The sequence below is a fragment of the Macrotis lagotis genome, chromosome 1 (assembly GCF_037893015.1).
Source record: "Macrotis lagotis isolate mMagLag1 chromosome 1, bilby.v1.9.chrom.fasta, whole genome shotgun sequence".
Classification (NCBI taxonomy): domain Eukaryota; kingdom Metazoa; phylum Chordata; class Mammalia; order Peramelemorphia; family Peramelidae; genus Macrotis; species Macrotis lagotis.
The window spans coordinates 817,503,705-817,524,776 of NC_133658.1; the positions used below are offsets into that span (position 1 = coordinate 817,503,705).

A 21,072-nucleotide genomic window follows, 5' to 3' on the forward strand; every position below is an offset into this window, starting at 1 on the left:
CTCTTCTACTTCAATCTATGTATTTTACTTAGTTGACAGTCTCCAGGTTAAGAATCACTGTCTTAGAGCATTTTAATATTTTGTGAAATAATGAAATCTGGTAATTTTTAATCTTTCATTTTATGGATTTAATATTAAGGGATCTTTATTCTGAGAAATTTCAGTGATTTGATTAAAGCAACATTTACAATGCTTTAGATTTTACTTTTTGAAGGAAAAATCTACAGAGAAGATTTGCTTTTGTTTTTTTTTATTTGGAATTAGGATTACATATGCTTTCAATAATAGTTTACTGGGGACATCTACTGGGGACATGTTGTATTTTATGAATTCATGGAGATTATATATGAGAAAAATACTTTTGTAGTAATATTTTTCTCAGACTCCTTTTCTATTTCTTAAAATATTTGGTTTCCTTTCATTATTTCTTTTAAAAGAATTATTTTTGGTTAAATCTAATTTTTCATTCTAATATTCTAAATAAATGTTTTTGCCTATTTGTACTCATGAATTAGCTGTTTAAATTGAGCTTAAATATTATTTCTCCCTTCTGTTTAGTACTTAAAACTAACCTCTTTCACACCATTTCTATGCTTTTGTTTATTATGCTATTTGACAGAATCATTCCATGATACTGAAGACTCTGAATAAATATTTTCTGAACAAATGAGGGCAGAAAGGAAGAAAGACTAGAGAGTTTAATTTATGTCTTGCTAGAATCTAGACTTGGTTAATACTTTGTGTTTTTTCATGTTCACACTTATAAATTGAATTTGATTTTAATGAGATTAAGATTGAGTCAGGTTTTTTTTTATTATATTTTAAATTGTCTCAAATACAATAGTCTTATAAAGCTGATGTTGGGGAAAAGACATTATAGCCTTTCAGATTATAGAGCTTGGAGAGACAGATGCATTATACAACATTGTACTAATAGAAAACCTAGTTTAAATCAAATATAATCAAATCTATGACAAAGTAAGGCATTTCATAATGTCCTTTGGCAACATAGTAATAAATCCTACATCTGAAATCATACTTATCTTAACTTTAAATTTAAAGTTGTACTACATCACATATGTGATCTGAAGCTTTTCCTAAAGGCTAGCTAGAGCCTTATAAGATTTAATTTTTTTTTTGGTAGGAATAATTACTTTTTTTGTTCTCTTGGATTTAGACATCTGACCCCCAATTACATTATGGGACATTATGCACATGAATGGAAAGAAGAATAGTCCTCTTTGAAAGTCCTCAGACTTTCCCAATATGAAGCACTTCCCACAGGGTCCTGTTAAAAGAACCAAGCTTCCATTATAATGAAATTGCAAATTCATTTGTAGATGCCCTTTTTATTTTTGAAAACTACTGTTTGATGTCTTGAACAGCAATTAAATTCATTGTTTAAGGTCACAAATCTGGAGTTACTTGTCAAAAATCCTTTATTCAGGATTCCACCAAGATAAATTGCTATCTTTTAATAGTAATATCAAAACATATTTTGTTCCCAGATAATCTTCTAATCACCTTACTGCTTTGTTTTTTCCTGTCAATAGACCTCTGATTCACCTCTCTATTCATAAATTTTGAAGTTTTGACCTTGATATAGAAATCTTATCTTATGAGAAAAGTTGAGTTTATTGTTTTGTTTTTTTTTTCAATTCTAATATTTCAACGTTTAGGTAAAATATATCTGTTTCCTATGTCTTCACCCTTTTTCTTGCCTTATTGTGTGTAGCCATATTTTATGAAATATATTCTGTGCATTGTGGGTAAAGTAAGTTAATTATTTTAAAATGAAATAGTTTTACTTGATAAAACCTTAAAAATGCATACTGTGGGGGCAGCTAGGTGACACAGTGGATAGAGCACCAGTAAGGAAGACCTGAGTTCAAATGTGGCCTCATACACTTAATACTTGCCTAGCTGTGTGAGACCCTGGGCAAGTCACTTAACCCCATTGTCTTAAATAAAATTTAAAAATGCATAGTACGATTTCAAATAGATAAGCATTTCTTATGGATTAAAAAAAATTTACATGCTTACACAGATAAAAATTGATTTCTAAAATGTCTTGCCCTTATTTAAAATGGTGGGAAAATACTAACCACTTCCTCTTGAAATAATTCCATTTTTTTCTTTTCTTTTGGTGATGATCAATAACAAAAAGCTACTGAAAGGATTGTTAATTAGGTCATAAATTACTTTCCCTATAATATTAAAGGATAAAAAGGTGAAGAGAGAAGTTAGTGATTTTCATTTTGAAATATTCAGTTTGTGAAAGTAAATTAAAATAGATATCATTGTAATACCATTTGCTGTAGTTGTATATAAGGAGTATGGTTCTAGATAACTAAACAGCTATGCCACCACCATTAAGCCTCTGTGATGGGCCTGATTTCAAGAAAAGAAAGGTACTTTTAATGCAGCTTTATAAAAGCACTGTCTTTTGTCAGATTTTATCACTTGACTTTTGGGTGAAGAAATAGGTTCACCATCAGATAGTACCACAGGAAAAACCCCAGTCATCATATTATAGTGTAGTAGAAGACTATTAAATGTGACCTGGTAGGTAGTAGTTTAAATAAACCTTGTACACTGAATATGTCTGTTTCTTGGACATAAGCCAGAAGATCTTTCTTCTTGTTTATTCTTCTTTGCTTTATTTTATCTGCTTTGCCTAGACTCATCTGGTGATCAGAAAATTGAGATAGCTAGAATCCCAATACATGTGGCTACCCATTTGGGCAAAGCTATGCATTCAAGGAATTAAATAACTAATAATTGGGGCATTAGATTCCCAGCTCCACCTTGAAGTGCACAGAATCTTTATTTTAAAAAATTCCCAATGAATTTACAGGACCTCCTGATTTCTTCCAGCAAATTGTTATCAATGCAAATGCTTGAAAGTGAAAATTTTCCTTTCCTACTTCCAATAATGGAGAAAATTACTCCCAAATGAATCATTCTTCAGCCTATAGATTAAAGTTCTAAATTATGTTGACTTTTTAAATGAAAATATATTTGTTTTAAGAATGATGGGCCTGGAACTAGAAAAGAATAGAACCAGATCCTATCCATCTCCATAGTTGTAAGTTGTATTTTTTTTAACATTGATACAATTTAATATATATATAGTATACAAACAGAATAGCTTTTAAAAACTTTACTGAGAAAAATCATAATCTTGTGCATTAGTTGTCTTATTAACTTAGTAAAAGCATAAATATTCAATGGGAAATAAATCTTAAAATCTCAAGGAACCCGATACGTAAAATTTTTCTTCTTAAGAATAGGTGGGACAGGAATTGCCTTATAGAATCAATGATTTTGACAGTAATAGAAGACCAGGACTGACTGACAATCAGACAATAATTATGTAGAACTAATATAAACAGTAACATATATGATGTCTAACCTTCACGCAACCTCTTCATTTTAAGGTTTTTGTTTTTTTTTGCAAGGCAAATGGGGTTAAGTGGCTTGCCCAAGGCCACACAGCTAGGTAATTATTAAGCATCTGAGACCGGATTTGAACTCAGGTACTCCGGACTCCAGGGCCGGTGCTTTATCCATTGCGCCACCTAGCCACCCCCAACCTCTTCATTTTAAAAAATCCTCCATATGCCAAAATTTTATGTCAGAAGATTCTAGCTGTATGTCAGCTTTAAACAGGATATTTATTTCCAACCCGTTATAAAACTGTCAATCATTACTCTTAGTATTTACAGTATCTTACAAAAAAATGATATACACTGAATGTTATTTTATGTATGGAAGAAGGAATCATATATAAAATACTCAATATGAAAATGGAATAAATCTAGGGTGAAATGCACTAAAACATAATATACATGAAAAATTTCTATGTGCAGAGCACTGCTAATGTTGATGTTAGGCTTGACTGCCACTCAGTGATAAATGTAAGATTAACATTTGGTCAGTATGGCTTACATCAAACCTCTGGTAACTTTAAAAAAAAAGAGATCCACAAACATTTCAAAACCAAAAAGGCTTCTGTAAATATATTTAGTGATGCACCATTTAGTAAAAGTGTTAAAACTGCAAAATAATCAAATGCTTGCCAAGGAATTAGACTAAATGATCCATTTCTAAGGATTTCTTCTAGGTCTACATTTCAACAACTGACAATTTGTTAAAGTATCATCATCTGCTATAACCCCACTGTACCTAGATACACTAACTTTGCTTTGCTTGGAGCTCCTTCACAGCCAGTTCACCTTTTATCTAACTTCTTGCTCTCTCTCAATCTTGAAATATTCTCTGGTCAAAAGTAATACTAAGTTCCAACAGGTCATAATGTCAGTCTTTCTAACATGCTAACAGACTCATGGTCAGTTATTCAAGTTCCTGCTACACCTAAGGACCTTTGAGCTGTGTTATCCACCTTATTGTTGCATCCTCAAGAATTCCAGACCTTTCCCTCTGCTCTGTAGAACTTTCTATTATGTGTAGCACAGTGCTCAATAAGGAGTAAGCACTTAATAAATGCTTTTTATTCATTCATTCTAACAGAGCACACCAACTATTACTTAAAGTCTTATGAGAAGAGGATATATTTAAGTCTGAAAACTAATAACATTGACTTGGACACTTCTTTGAAAGAGAAATAGAGGATAACCACTGTTAATTACAAAGAGGTAGTTTTTCAAGTCTAAAAATTTTCTGCATTATGGTATATAATTTCCAAGGAATGATTTCTTCTTACCTTACCTTTATAGATATACTAAAGCTTGTTATATACAACTTAGTTCCTTTAGTCACATAAGTTCTTGAAAAAGGGCTTTAAAATAAATATTTAGCTCAAGAAAAAAGTTAAGCCTATGCTTCATCAACTAGAAATAAAATTCGGTTATATTAATGCTCCAACATGTACACTACAATTCTGGTTTTTAAAATATTAATTTCAAGCAAAAACATATCAAGGAGTCTAGTTGCTAACAATTTTCAGATTCTTGCATTATAGGAAAGCTATTTTACATGAGAAATATTAAATAGCTTGGGAGTGTTACAGGTTTGTACCATGATGCAATATAACCATAAGGAAGTAAAAACTGTTTTTCCTTGTTGACTCTCATCTATACTTCTCCTCTGATTTCAATGACAGGTGAGAAATGAGAACACATCTTTTTGTGACAAGAACCATGATTCTTTTTCATAATTTAATATATTAATCTGAAACTATTTATTACTCTAAAATCCTCCCCCCAAAAAAATACTTCTTCCAGATCTTCAAGTCAAAGTAAATCTACAGAAGCTGTTCTAGTGAATTAAAGTAGAAACAAAGAAATAAAGCACTAAAACAACAAAAAAAATACAACCCATATACAACCCATCCTATTAAAAAAGTGAGCATTAAAATAGTGAAGGCCCACATGGAAAGAAGCAAATTATTCTTCAGGCTCCAGAGGAATCACAAAAAAGAATCTAATCCCAGAGTTAAAATCAATCCACAAGAGAGGAGTTCACTATGTCTATAGTGTTCTAGGAAATATGGCAGCCACTATCCTTCTGTGGTTTGATATCAGGCTTTTTGATTGGTTTCAATTCTTCCTCTGGTTTGGGTTTGGCACTATCATCCTTTGGCCTCTTGGTGAGATCAAATGCAGTCAGTATTTCTGGTCTCCAATTTGCATTTACAGGAGGAAATTCAAAGGGTACAGGCTCTACAAGACCATAGTTTGCTTTGAGTTCAAGTTGTGGTGCTTCTGTTGGTACTTTCTGGAAATAGATGAATGCATTTTCTCTCTGACAATTTTCTAAAGTATTTTTCACTAGACTTCCAAGTTTCGTAAAGAACAGATGACTTGAAGGTTTGGCTGTTGTTCCAGGTCCTTTGGTTTCTCCATATTCTTTGCACAGTGCTTCAGCCTTGGCATAAAATTTTTCTGATTCCTGGAGAGATCTGATTGCTTCACCACATTTATCACTTGCCAGTAAGGTCTGCCCATGATAACAATAAGTGTAAGCTGTGTAAAAACACATTTTCAAGTGAAGATATTTTCTCCATTTAGCAGTGTTATGTAGGCTCCAAACTGGATAAAGAGTGATCAGCTCTTTGATAGAAATTGGCTGTTTCATGTGCCAGTGCAGCAATTAGGCCAGGATTATGTTTGAGTTCAATTGTTCGAGCAATTGTAACTTCTTGAGCTTCAGCTTGACATTGAATAATGTAGGAATCTATGAGTCGAACTTCCAAATCCCTGCCTTTTTCTGCAGGTGTGATAAGTTTGGGAATATGGTTTTCCTTCAAATGTTTGAAAATCCCAGCTGCAATTTTTAGGCTTCTGTGTACTTCTTTTGCTTCATCTTCTGTTATGTTTTCTTTTCCAGCCAATCTTGAAGCATATTTGGTATACCATAAGGCTACATTAAATGCCATGGAAATCAATTCAAACACAGCCTCTTGCTGGGCACTTGGAACATGTCCTTGTAATGTATCAGTCCATTTAAAGTTTTGAATATATCTCAGTTACTTTCTTGAGTAGAGTTATCCAATGAATTTATGAAACCTTGCAAAAGAGAAAAGTAGGAATCTGTTGCATTCTTCATCATTTCTGGATTGCAGGTCAAATCAGTGAATAGCTCAAGCAGTCGTGCCCTTGATGATCTCAAATCATTGCAAATTTTTGAAGCTGCAGGAGTTGTAGCTACACCATAATAATTAAAGGAGACAGGTGCAGTGGCTTTTAGTGGGTTTCGATGGAACCAGTGTGTCATTTTTTCAGATGTTTTCTACAGATCTATGCAAAAGAAATCGGGCTTCTCGGAGGACTGCGGGGCAGCAGGAGCCAGGTCGAGCTCTGAGCGGCCGCGGCGCGGGAGCCCTCGGAGGCGGCGCCCGCGGGCACGTGACCGCCCGCCCATCCCAGCCCCGGCGGAAGCCGAGGCCTCGCGGCGCGCGGCTACAGCGGCCTGCGGGGCCCCCGCGCCCGGCCCCGCCCCCCGCCCGGCCCCGCCCCCCGCGCCCGGCCCGGCCCGGCCCCCCGCGCCCGGCCGGGCCTGTGCGCCGCCTCGCCTTCCCTCGCGGCGGATGGGGGGGGGGGGGGGGGGGCACCTGTATTATTAACAATAGGCAAATTCGCCAATTACTCTGAATTTCAGAATTCTCTTCTGGAAAGAAGGGATGTTAATACCTGCTTCTTGAGTTGTTATTCAAATGAGTTATCCATATCCTTACTTTGCAAACTCTTAGGGCTCTCTGTAGATAATAACAGCTATTTGTGCTGTTTTAAGGTGTGATTTTGTTTCATTGTTCATCTTTTGCTGTGCAAGTTTGTAAAGAGATTTTTCACACTTCATTAATAGTTCTCTTCTCAGGAGCAATTTCACATTTACATTTTAAGAGAGGAACCTAATCAATTTAATAAAATGCCAGACTTTTAGTCAAGAAAACTTGGAGAGTTTCAAATATCAAGAAAATATTTGAATACCACCTCAGATACCTATTATCTCCAAGACTCTGGGCAATCTCGGTTTTATCACTTATGGAGTCATTGTGAGGATCAAATGAAATGTTGTATGTCTTTTATAAATTTTATATATAAATTATATATATATATGTTTGTATAATATATATATTAGATATCATATACTTTATATATAAAAGCATGTGATATATAAAATATTTATAATTATTTATAATATGGTTATTTCCCATAGTGCATTCATTTATAATAGTAAATTTTTAATGTTTTAGGTGCAAAGATGGCTTAAAAGGATTCTCTTTTTCTGCACTTAGGTAAGTAATATTTCAACTATCTTTAGATTAAAAGATCACTTAAAGCATCCTCCTTTTTTCTTTAAAAGTAATGAAGTCTGAGTACTAATACTTTTATTTCAAGGAATAATACTTCAAGGAAATAAAAATTTCATGCTATGAGAATAGTGCCTACCAGCATTAGAGTACAGCCCAGGTAGGTCCTACCCGGGATATAGTACTGGACTTGGAGTCAAGAAAACCTGAATTTAAATTCTGTCCCAGACCTTTACTTAGAAACTATCCTGGGCAAGTCACTTAATCTCTTAAAACCTTAGTTTCCTCATTTGTCAAATGGAGATACTAATAGCTCTAATCTCACAAGGTTATTAGAGGATCAAATATTAACTTACTAATATTAATATGTTAAGTTACCATGCTTTATGAAAACACTTTGCAAGCTTTAAGGCTCAATATAAATATTAGTCATTAATATTAAATTATCTATGAATTAATATAACAAAAAATTTTACGAATTGGTGTTTAATCATTTTGTACCATCTCCATGTATTGGGAATTTTGTCATTCCTTTATGAACCATAATCTATTGGCTTTTCACCTCTTGTCTGTATTCCTTTCAAAACCCTAGTTATTAGCTTTACCATGATCTCAAATCCTCTGAACCTTCATTTCTTTCCCAGGTCATCTTTCCTGTACTAGCCTTTCTCTCCTCTTCTTGACCCAACTTGACCCTTTAGTGAACCAATTCAATTCTATACTCTACTCCTCTTTTGAATCATCTCTAGACTCTTGCTTCTTAGTCAGGCCTCAGCCTTAGAGTACTACCATCATCCATTGTCTTCATTTCAACATATATGCTCCTGAATGAAGATGGAGAGAACCATACAACTATTCTAACTGGGTCCATTACTGATTTATGCTACACAATCTCAATTGGGCCCTCACTGCTACTAGCCAGTACTAGTATAATACTCCCATATCAACTCACTATTACACTTCCCTTAGTGTGCTGTTCCATACCTTTTCATCTCTCAAAATTACAATGACTTCCTTTGCCCCCACTCTTTCAACTGAAAACCTTGCCCCATATTATGCAGAAAACATTTGAGGCCATTTATTGTGAACTTTCTCTTCTCCCTCCCTCATCTCCTATTACTAATAGGTACCTTCTATTATTTCACTTGATGGAGAGACTTTACTCTTTACCAAGACTAACTAACCCCTCTACTTCTTCAAGTGATCCCATTCCATGCCATTTCCTCCAATGGATTGTTCCCTATCATCTTAGCTTATTTTCAATTTCTCCCTCTCTGCTGGCTGATTTCCTACTAAAATAAATACTAAATACTAAAATAAATCCTTACTTGATCTTTCTGTCCCTGATAACTAACCTCCTATTTCTCTTCTGCCCTTTGTAGACAAATTCCTTGAAAAAACTGTTTGCAGTTAATTATCTCCATTTTCTCCCTTCTTTCTCTTTTCTCAGTCTCTTTACAATATAACTTTTTTCTCATTGAAAATGCTTTTTTTAAAGTTGCTAATGATCTCTTGCTTACCAAATCAATGATCTTTTCTCAATCCTTATTCTCTTTGACCTCTCTGCACTATTGATCATCCTCTTCTCCTTGATAATTCCTTCTCTCTAGTATTTTGTGATACCATTTTTCTCCTGGTTTTTTCCCTACATAGCTGACCAGTTCTTCTGTTTCCTTTGCTGGATATTCTTCTAGATCATTCCCCCTAATTATAGGTATCCCTCAGGGTTCTAACCTGAACCCTCTTTTCTCCTCTCTCTCTCTGCTACTTCTCTTAGTAATCTCATCAGTTCCCATGAATTTAATTATAATTTCTGTACTATGATTTTCAAATCTTAACTATCCTGATGCAATCTCTGCTAACTCTAATCTCACATCTCTAACTACCTTTCAGAATCTCAAGTTGGACGTCCAGTAGACGACTTAAAACTCAATATGTCCAAAATGGAATCCATTATCCTCAACTCTCCCCTCCCCCCCAACTTTTCTTCTTACTAGAATTAAAAAAAAATTTCTTAACCAGGATTACAGTAGGGGATTAAAAGGAAATGTTCATTTATGAGGAGACATAGGGAGAATCCATAAAATTCGGAACCTGGTTGAATATTACTAGATATGAAGATTCAGTCAAATCTTAAATTTTGAGCCTGAGTGACTAACAACATGTTGCTACCATAAAAGTAAGTCTGAACATGGGGGTAGAGGATTTTTTTTAAGGGAAGATTATAGTACCGTAGTATTTATCCAAAACTCCTGTGATTATCTAGAATATATATCTTCCCACTTATTGCATTTATCAAGGAAGCCTATTATTAATCAATTAAAAAAACTAAAAGTTTTTGAAGTTTAATAAGACCCTTCTTTTAAGATGATAACCGCTATTTGTCTCTGTAGAATTGTGAAGTCTCTGCCTCTAGAACTAGTGCAAAAATTATATTCAATATACTATGCTTCTGAACTAATCTATTTTATCTCTTAGTCATGGAAATGCTGTTGTTTTGGACTTTCTTCATATATTATCTTATAATTCTTCCTGTAGAAGAGGATATAGAATCGTCTAGATAAATATCTTTTGTCCTGCCGGTATTCTTTGTATACCTTTAGCATGTATTGTATACTCCTCTGTATTAAACAAAAATCTTTACTTGGTTTTATTTCATCAAGTAGGTCTCATAGCTTCCCAAAAACTAAATCAAAATTTAGTTATAACACACTTTTATTCTTTATTACAAACACATGATAAATATGTAACATATAAGGAATATTATTATCAGTGTTCTTTCGAAATTAAAGTTAAAATATTATATGGCTTCATAGTAATATTAAATATCATTATTAATTACTTTTAATGATTTATACATAGAGTATTAATATTAAGCTTCAGAAATGTAAAGATATATTGAGGTTAGTAATAAATATTAAAAGATATCAGCAGAAATAACTCAAGGTTCTTTTAATTAATAATTAGCAAGATATGCATCTCATAGTAAGTGAGCAGTAAAAATTTTTAGCTGATACTTTAGAAACTGGTTTCTTTTCAGTTTAAAAGCTATGTTTTTAAAAATGAAAAAAATGCCTTCATGTAGGCACACACACACACACATTCGCACACACACACACACACACACACATACACACACACACACATGCACATAGTTTATTAGGTTTGGGGAAAAGTTGCCTTAATTTACCAAATTGCTTAAATTTAATGTTAGCAAAATAGCATTGATTTACCAAATAATTTAAATTTAATGTTCCAAAGTAACAGTTATACTGTTAAACATTTAATTTAGCCTAAATATACAGGCCTAGTATTGATGAAATCTTTATTTGACAAGATGTCAAGGTTGAAGGAAAGTAAAAATTTGCATTCAAATAAAATATATCCACAACACAACTATATTTCTCATAATTGATATCAGGAAATTATTGTGTTCTAATTCATCAGATTTATTTGTAAAATAAAAAATATTTTATTTAAATGGTACCTTATTAACTTGACTCTCATTGAATAATGGAAATTATTTTATTCTTTATTAACTAGTTTTGAGAGTTTTTGAATTTCAGTTCAACCATTCTTTATAAAACTACTATGTATAGGGCATTGTGCTAGGTAGTGAAGGTAAAAAAGAGAGGAAAAAAAGGAAAGATTATTGCCCTAAAGAAGCTTATGTTCTGGGGTGGGATAGCCTATGAATGCAGATATTTAAATACTGCTTAATTTGAGAAAGTAGATTAACAGCTGGGGAAATCTGAAAGGCTCCACATTGGCAGGGACAGCCAAACTAATCCTTAAAGTAGGACAAGAACTATGAGAGGCAGAAGTGAAGGGAGTGCAGGGATGAAGAACTATATATGTGAATACTTAGAGATGGATGATTGAATGTTGAGTTGGGGTAGCTATTAGTGCAGATTGACTAAACTGTCGAATATGTGAAAAGTAAACATAAGAAAAGAAAGGTGAATGGGAGCAAGATTATGGACTTTGAATTTTAGTCTATAAACAACTAAAATAACTAAAGATTTTTGAGCAAAGTTATGAAATAGTTCTGTGCTTTAGGAATGTTTATTTGTCCACTGTCTGGAGGATATATGGAGATAGTATTCTGAAAGCAGGAAGATAATTAGGAGATTGTTGCCCAGAAAGAAAAGTGATGAATGAAAAACTTAAACTTGATTAATGTTTGGTGTGAAGAAGAAGGCAATGAATGTAAGATACTATGAAATTAGAGTTGTGAAGATATGGCAACAGTTTGGATAAGAATGGTGTGAGAAGAAAAGTCCAATATGATTCTGAGATGGTTAGAAGCATAGTTGTGCATTAACCAGAAATAAATTTACAGGGAAAGATTTTGGGGGATAAGTAATGATTTTCATTTTAGGCATGCTGAATTTAAGATCCTGATAGGATCCAGAAATATATTGGTATTAGTCTTGGTTGGGCAACAGTTTAGGCAAGAGAATAAGACCAAATATATTGCATAAAGAATCATTGCTTAACATGAAATGAATTACAGGAAATGATGCTAAGCAAAGGGAGCAGCAGCAAGAGAACATTGAACATATCAAAAACATTGTGGGTTGATCAGTCTTGATGGAAGCACCTCTTTTAAGTCCAGAGATCTAGGACAACTGACTATAGACTATAGACTGACTATAGACAACGCTATCCCCATCCAGAGGAAGAAAAACAAAAAGAAATAAAAAAGCAAAAAACCCTGCAGAATCTGAATGAACACTATTTTCACTTTTTAAAAATTTCTCTTATGTATTTCTTTCCCATCTCATGTTTTTCTTGCTTTTCTCCTAATCCTAATTCCTATTATAGAAAAATGACTGTTCTGTAAACATGTTAAACACAAATGTGCATGTACAATATTCACCAGACTGTTCACTGCTGAGGGGAGAGATTGGGAAGGTCATCAGATTTTACAGTTCAAGAATAAGTATAGTTGTTGTTCAGTCATTTCCAATTCTGTCAGATTCTTTGTGAACCCTATTTGGTGTTTTTCTTAGCAAACATATTGAGGTGGTTTCCTATTTCCTTCTGTAACTAATTTTACAGATGAGGAATCAGTATCATTAGAATGTGGGATTAGAAGCTTTGTGAGTCTGGGAAAAGGTGAGGGGAAAGTATGTAACAAGTAGACAGTTTTTTATAAGAACTTATCTCAGGGGCGTCTAGGTGGCATAGTGAATAGAGCACCAGCCTTGGACTCAGGAGTACCTGGGTTTAAATCTGACCTCAGACACTTAATAATTACCTAGCCGTGTGGCCTTGGGCAATCCACTTAACCCCATTGCCTTGAAAAATCTTAAAAAAAAAAAGAGTTTATCTCATAAGAGAACTATAGGACAATAATAGCTTTAGGAAATTTAGAATGCGTTTTTTTTTAATGACAGATTAGACCTGGGTTGAATTAAAAAAAACTGAAGATGATTAGGTAAGGGGGATATTGAGAAAGCAAACTCCCAGATAAGATGAGACAAAGGCCACACGTTTTCCCTTGCAAACACGAAGGGGAATACCTTAGTAAATGAAAAACACTGAAGTTGGGCAGAGCTAAGATGGCAGAGTAGAGGCAGGAAATCCCAAAAGCTCTTTCCCAGACCACTCCAAATGCCTTGATATTACAAAACTAACCAAATTCTAGAGTGGCGAAACCCACAGAAAGACTAAGTGAAACAATTTTCCTGCCCAGGACAGCTTGGAAGATCCACCAGAAGGCTCTGTTCCATTGGGGTTAGAAAGGGCTTCAGCAGCCTTCCAGGAACAGCCCTCAGGGCACCTGGGTTCCTGGGGGCACCTGGGTCCATGGCAGTGGGAGTAGTTTCCAGACCTCTTAGCCTAGGGAGCACCAAGGTCAACTTGGAAGGTCAGGGGATAAACCTGCCACACCAGAGTGAGCGCAGAGCCCAGGCCAGTGCAGGTGTTAGCACAGCCCTGCCCAGGGAACCTGCGGAGCTGCTGCTTCCAGAGCACTTAACCTAAGGGGATCCAGAGGAGACTGTCAAGCTCTCTCCATTATCCCTGGAACAATACTCTGCTGCTTTTCTCTTACTCAGATCCAGGTTGCTGTCTGGGCCCACAGAACCATCAAGGAACTCTCCTCACAGCTCCAGAGCAGAGGGAAGTGCTTTCGATTATCCACAGACCAGAGTGCAGGCAGGAGAGCAGTCAGAGCCACTCAGAGATCTTGAAGGGATTGAGGTCCCTGGGCAAAGGTGGGGAGTGTCCCCTAACCTACCAAAACTTGGGAAAGTTTGTTTAAATCAGGTCATAGGCTGGGGAAATGAAAACTCAACAGAAGGAAAAGAGTCTGACCATAGAAAATTACTTTGGTCCTATGGAAGATCAAAAATATACACTCAGAAGATGACAAAGCCAAAGCTTCTGTATTCTAAGCCTCCAAGAAAAATAGAAATTGGTCTTAGGCTATGGAAGACCTCAGAAAAGATTTTGAAAATCCAGTAAGGGGGGTAGAGGAAAAATTGGGAAGAGGAATGAGAGCAATGCGGGAAAATTGTGTAAACCAAGTCAACAACTTGGTGAAGGTGATACAAAAAAAATCAAAGAAAATAACATGATAAAAACCAGTTTAGGTCATATGGAAAAAGGAGTCCAAGAGGTCAATGAGGAGAAGACAACCTTAGGAGATAAAAAAGCTCTCTTAAGAAAATAATTCCTTCAAATATAGAGCTAAGGGAAGCTAAGGGAAACAGATGACTTTGTGAGAAATCAAGAAACAATTAAATTAAAAGAATGAAAAACTAGAAGAAAATGTTAAATAATCACTGGAAAAAACAACTGACCTGGAAAACACATTCAGGAGAAAGAATTTTAAAATTATTGGGCTACTTGAAAGTCATGACCAGGAAAAGAGTTTAGATTTAATTTTTAAAGAAATTCTCCAGGAAAATTGCCTTGATATCCTAGAAGCAGAGGGTAAAATAGAAATTGAGAGAATCTACCGATCAGTTGACAGAGATCCCAAAATAAAAACTCCCAGGAATATTATAGCCAAATTACAGAGCTTTCAAGTCAAAGAGAAAAATATTAAAAGCAGTGGGAAAGAAACAATTCAAATATGGTGCTATAGTCAGGATTACACAGGATTTAGCAGCATCAACATTAAAGGCTTGTAGGGTTTGGAATATGTTATTCTAGAAGGCAAAAGAGTTTGGAGATCCTCTTTCAGGGGAAAAGATGGATGTTCAATGAAATAAGGGACTTTAAAACTTTAGTGTTGAAATGACCAGAGCTGAACAGAAAGTTTGATCTTAAAGGACTCAGATGAATCATAGAGAGGCTGGATGGGATGGGCAAATTATGAGGAACTTAATTATATTGGAATTCCTTGTATTTTACAATAAGACTATTGTAGTAATGTGAAAATAAATCAAATTTTAAGAAAACAAAAAAAACTGAAGATAAAATAGAAGTGCTTTAAGATTCAGAATGGGTGAGAAGGGTTAGTTCATGGAGGATGACCTCAATTTTCCTCATTAAAGGAGGATAAAAAGCCATTTCCTAAGAAGGATAGAAGAGGTAGTAAAGGAAATTTGAAAAGTTTTAGAATAGCTTTGTGTTGAATGTGTTGGTCCAGGATCAATAAAACGTCTTACATGAAGCACATAAAGCAATTGAGTCTACATCTCAAAATTTCAGAGAATCTAACATCACTGTGTGACTTTGTCATTTGATAGGTTGTTAACTGGATTGGAGGAGATAATAGACCCGAACATGGGGATTTGAGAATTTTTGAGTTGCTGCTGATGGAATTAGTACAAGTATGGGTCTGTAGAAGCAGCTGAGATTATATAAGAGAATGATGAATCAATCCTTCTATTAATGAATAAGAATTTATTAAGTTCTGCTCAGTGCCAGGAACTATGTGAAGCACAGGATATAAAGACAACATGAAATGATCTCTTCTCTCACGGAGCTACATTCCACCTGAGGAGTTCACATGTTCAGGTCTATCTGTATATAAAACACATACAAAGCAGGTATCCTTGAAGAGTAAAGGAAGAGGGAAAGAGAGGAAAAGCCTTATACATAAGGTGGCCCTTGAGCTGAGTCTTAAGGAGACCAAGGATTACAAGAGTTGGAGGTGAGGAGGGAGAGCTTTCTGGGTCTAGGAAACACAGTGCAATGATGTAAGATAAGAGATGGAATGTTTTATGTGAGTAGTGCTGAGAAGGTGCTAATGTAGAGAATTGTATGTGTGAGAATCACTAATATGGTAGGTCTGAACTGCAGAATATATATAGAGGTGAATAATGTGTAAGAAGATTGGAATGGTATAAAGAGACCAAGTTTTGAAATTTTAAATCATATGTAGGCAGTTTGTATTTCATCTAAGATATAACAGGGAGCTACTGGAGTTTATGAAGTAGAGAAGTTACATAGTCAGACCTTCACTTTAGAAAAATGACTTTGATACTTAGGTGGATGATATATTAGAATGGGAAAGAAGTAGTAGCAGAGAGAATAAATGCAAGGCTACTGTGACAATCTAGGTGAGAGATGATGTGTACCTGAACAAGGGTTGAGGCTGTGTGAGTATGGAAAAGGCAGCATCTGTGTTAGAAATTTGTGGAAATAGATATGATACTAGATATAAGGATTGGGGAAATAGATGTGATAATTCAAATGTTTATAGTTTTAGAGGTTGAAGATGAAATGAAGGTTGTGAACTTGGACAGGAGGGTCATGGTGCCCTTTACACTAATAGGGACTTTTAGAAAAGGATAGGTTTGGAAGGAAAGATGAGTTCTTTTTTCTACATGATGAGTTTGAGATGCCTGTGGAACATCCAGATTGAAATATCCATTAAGCAGTTGGTGATATGGGACTCATCTCTCTCTCTCTCTCTCTCTCTCTCTCTCTCTCTCTCTCTCTCTCTCTCTCTCTCTCTCTCTCTCTCTCTCTCCCCCTCCCTCCCTCCCTCCCTCCCTCCTTCCATTCTCTTTCCCTTTTTCCTTCCCTCTCTCATTTCATATTTATATATACATACACTTACCTCTGAGAATTATTTGCATAAAAGATAATAATTAATTCATGGAAGCTGATTAGGTCACCAACAGAGAGAGTTGTAGAGAAAAAAGGATCCAGGTCAGATTCACACAGTGAGCATGACTTGGGTGATAATCCAGCAGTGGAGAGTAAGAATAGGTGATCTATGGGAGGAAAACCAAGTGAGAATAGTGTCATGAAAGCCCAGAAGATTCTAGAGGCAGAAAGGGGAGTTAATAGGGTCAAGGATTGGAAGACAGAAATTGAGAAAGATGTGACTTGAGGAAAGTCCATTAGATGTGGCAATTTTTAGATTATTAGTAATTTTGATGGGAGCAGTTTCAGTTATTTTTGTGAGATTGGTTTTGGGTGAATGATGAGGGCACATTGTTTAGAAGAAAGTCCATGTAGAGAAAGCACAACAATGAGTTTAGACAGCTTTTCAAATAATTTGAGGGGAAAAAAAAGAAAAGATACAGGATGTTAGTCAACAAGGATGGTGGTGTCTTGTGAAGGTTTTATTTCTTTAAAATTTGAGAAGATTTCAGCTTATTTTTAGGTAAGTGTGAAGGAAGAAGGAAATAGGAAAGGGATGAAGATTAAGGAAGTAATAGGTTAGGGTGTTTAAAGGAAAACTAACATGTATATTGATCACTAGATCAATACTTTACAGTATTTTTTTCACTAGATCCTACTTACCAAAGGAACCAGGTGTCTGGGAGTACCAAAGATGAAGAGTGAAATGAAAGGGAATTGATTGACAATAGAACAGGGATTCTACAAGACATAGGGGAAGAGGAGGAGAAGGTAGTGTGTTGCAGAGGAAGAAGCACTAAATTTAGAAGCAGAGGACCTAGATTCAAATCCCTTCATTTGAGCCTGTTTCCTCCACTTACACAATGAGTAGATTGATCTGATCGATCTCCAAGGTCCCTTCCAAATATAAATATATGATCTTTTGATTCTCTGACTAAAGGAATAGGGATAAGATGAATAATGAAGAGAATACGGGGAAATCTGGTGGCTGAGACGAGAACAGTTTTCATTTTCTTAGATGGCATTCCTCAGAAGCAAGGAAGCAAGAGGTGGGAGTTTGACAGATGAGGCAAGAGCTAACTGATTATGTACCCATTTATTACCACACTAGGGTGAGAGAGTGGGGCAACATCTTGTTCCAGATATTGAATGGGAATGGTTTGGTCTAATGATTTGGCTTAGTAAATATCTTATATTTAGGTCCCCAGTGCTTGACTGAACTCCTCTTGATTACTGACCTTATAACCACAACCCTCAGCAGGGGATGGAAACATCTAGAAAATACTCCTTTATATTTGCTGAAAAAAGAGAAGTCCCAAAGTAGAGCAGTCAGATGTAAAATGTTCTGAGGTAAGCTCTCTTCTTTAATGGAGATTTTGGAGCTGATGGCTCCATCCTCCTATCAGGAAGACAGTAGGTGTTGATTAGATGGAGTATCAAGGTTGATAGGATCTAGCAGAATGATGGATGAGATTTTCCCAATAATGAGCTTGAGAGGGCATGGTAGAGGAATTTAGAGAAGTCCCAAAGCAGTGCAGCCAAATAAAAAAATGAAAATCAAAGTGTCTAGGTCTAACCTATTTCTACTGAAGCATTCCTAATACTTAATAATTCAGCCAATGCTTTAATGTCTCCAGGAGTGGGGACTCCTCCATTTTCAGAAGCATCCCACTCCACTTAGGGGGAGCTTTAATTGTTCTATTTTGTTTTGCTTTTTATAACTTGACTATCTCAAGAAAAGTCAAATCTGCCTTTCTGTCACTCCCCACCCCTACCCCCTTGCCCCATTCAATCCCTCTGGGGTCAAGCAGAACCTGTTCTGCATGATTGTCCCTCAAATATTTGAAGACAGCTTAGTTCTAATGCCTCTCCTCTGTTGATTATCTTCAATATATCTTATATATAACTTGTTTGTACATGAATATTTGCATGTTGTCTTCTCCATTAGACTCTGAGCTTCTTGAGAACATGGGGAGTGAGAGAAAATGTGTGTGGGGTTGGGGTAGAGTTGAGACTGAACTAGATAGATTCCATTCTCTAGGGCTGATAACAATCTCATCTATCACAACTTTGTAAGTCATTATTCAACTAGTTCTGAATAGCCTATACCTCTCCATCTTGTCCACAAGAAAATACAGCTATACAATTAATTCCTTTCTAAGAGCTGTGTTAAAATAAATTTGGTCTGGTACAACCTGCTCTGAATGAGCCCATGCTGACTCTTAATTATCACCACTTTAACCTTTCTAAATATTCACAAGCCATTTTTAAAATGAAAATCTTAGTGTTGAGTGATTATTACATTTTAAAAAATGTCTGAAGTAGGATGAGTGGTACTTCCTGAGTTTTTTTTCCATGAAGCAGTCAGATGAGAAGAATTGAAAACAAAGAGGATGTTCATATAAAATTATGTAAGAATACATGCAAGCTTTTTGTTTTTCCTTTCTATATGTATATACACATGATTCACTGCTGAAGGGCAACTAACTGCTCTAGAGCTCAAATATAATAATTTAGGGGAGGAAATGGAGAACCTATCCAAATTTACTAAACAAAATTCAGGCAAAATATAATTATTGCAATTGACAGATTAGGAATTAATATACCTTTTCTTGCTAGGAATACTTTCAGATATCTAATGACTTTAAATGTTGTATACTTTAATATAAAATGTTTTCTTAGACAATGACCTTTTCTCTTACCCTATACCTCACAACATTTGTCTCCAGGGATACTTATTGTAGATTATGTCTTTCTGTATTTCTTATATTAACATCTGTTTGTTATTTACTATACTATGAGTGTATATATGTATATATGAGTATTTGCAGAATAAGAATGACTGTGTCTTTTAGATTATGATTGACATTTTTGTCATTTTCAGTATTTCAGAATATTGGAACTAATAGCTTGGATTTATATTTCCCTTTAAAATTTAAAATTTTCTTAAAATATTTCCCTTACAAAATCCTTTCATGTACAATTTCTTTGATTTGTCAAAGAGCTTGGTAAGAGAAACTAGGGAAGATTTGGATGGATCCCTATGACAGATTTGGTATATGAGAGGTTCAGTGATTTATCCAAGGTCACTTCGCTATTTAGTATCAAAGTTTGGATTTTAGCCCAGATTTTCTGCCTCTCACTCCAATACCCTCTCTCTTATATTTTATTGCTTATTTTTTTTTCTTGAAAACTGGCTCAGATTTGTATAGAAAATCAAATCAAGAAAATATTATTTTAAATGGCAGGAGGTTTGTTTGAAATTTATTTGAATCTAAGTAAAATTCCCATACCTTTTTTGAAAAGTAAGAATTGCCACATGTTGTGTTCTTTTCTTTAGATTCATTGTAGGGAAGGAAGAAATTCCCACACATTCATATTCACCAGAGGCAGCATATGCTAAAGTGGAACAAAAGAAAGAGAAGCATGAGGAGAAATCAAGAAGAATGAACATAATTACTCTAGCCAGGAAACTTGTGGATTCAGTGTGAGTTATTTAAAATATAATTTGACTCTTTATCCTAACAGCCTAGCATATATCATCATTTTGTTTTATATGATAATAAGACTAATGTTGGATTAATTTTGTTTTCCATTCAAATAATAATAATTATGTATATGCCATTCTAAATTTATAGAAACATAAAAGGAAACCCTTATGATAGTAATAAAAAGATTTATAATCTTTGGCATAAATGAAAGCTATCTGATAGAATATTATACAAATTCAGAACCATATTAGTTTGAAACTGAAATATTTTGCCATTTCAAAAATAGGTGCGTTTACCAGAAGCTAGTATAGTAGATTAGAAGAAAAAGATTGTTGTACATTAATTGTATATTCTAGCACAGGAAAGAACTAAACTAAACCAAATAAAGAAAATAATTTTTAGTGACTAAAGAAAGCAGAAAAAGTCAGAAGTATATCTTAAATATTTAAGATTATTCTGTAAGAAGAAAATGTTCATATCTTTGGAAGTAAAACAAAAAAAATCTTGATTTTTAGTGAAAAAAGAAAAAGCCAATGTTGATCTTTAGGAATATGCATATCAAAGATAAGGTTTAGGATATATCTGCAAATAAAAATAATATTGGCAGTAATCATTTGAAATGAATGGAATAGATAGATATACATGAGAAATGAGGGAGTCCAGCATGGAAGAGACCTTGAACAACCAGCACGAAAAAGCAGCTTTTCTTACCATCTATGGTAAAAGGGTGAGAAAAGAGGAGAAATCACACAC

At 34.8% G+C, this 21,072-nt stretch overlaps 1 protein-coding gene and 1 pseudogene across 5 annotated transcripts in view; one reads left to right on the forward strand and one right to left on the reverse strand.

The window, feature by feature from the left end:
- The window catches only part of TMEM135 (transmembrane protein 135), a 336,711-nt gene that overhangs the window by 283,499 nt on the left and 32,140 nt on the right, over positions 1–21,072 (forward strand). For all 5 annotated transcript variants that reach the window (XM_074217071.1, XM_074217067.1, XM_074217068.1 and 2 more), the window contains 2 exons: positions 7,718–7,759; positions 20,169–20,315. In XM_074217071.1, the coding sequence (XP_074073172.1) occupies positions 7,718–7,759; positions 20,169–20,315 (189 nt within the window). The remainder of the gene's footprint in view (positions 1–7,717; positions 7,760–20,168; positions 20,316–21,072) is intronic.
- LOC141508441 (BRO1 domain-containing protein BROX pseudogene) lies at positions 3,775–6,854 on the reverse strand (annotated as a pseudogene).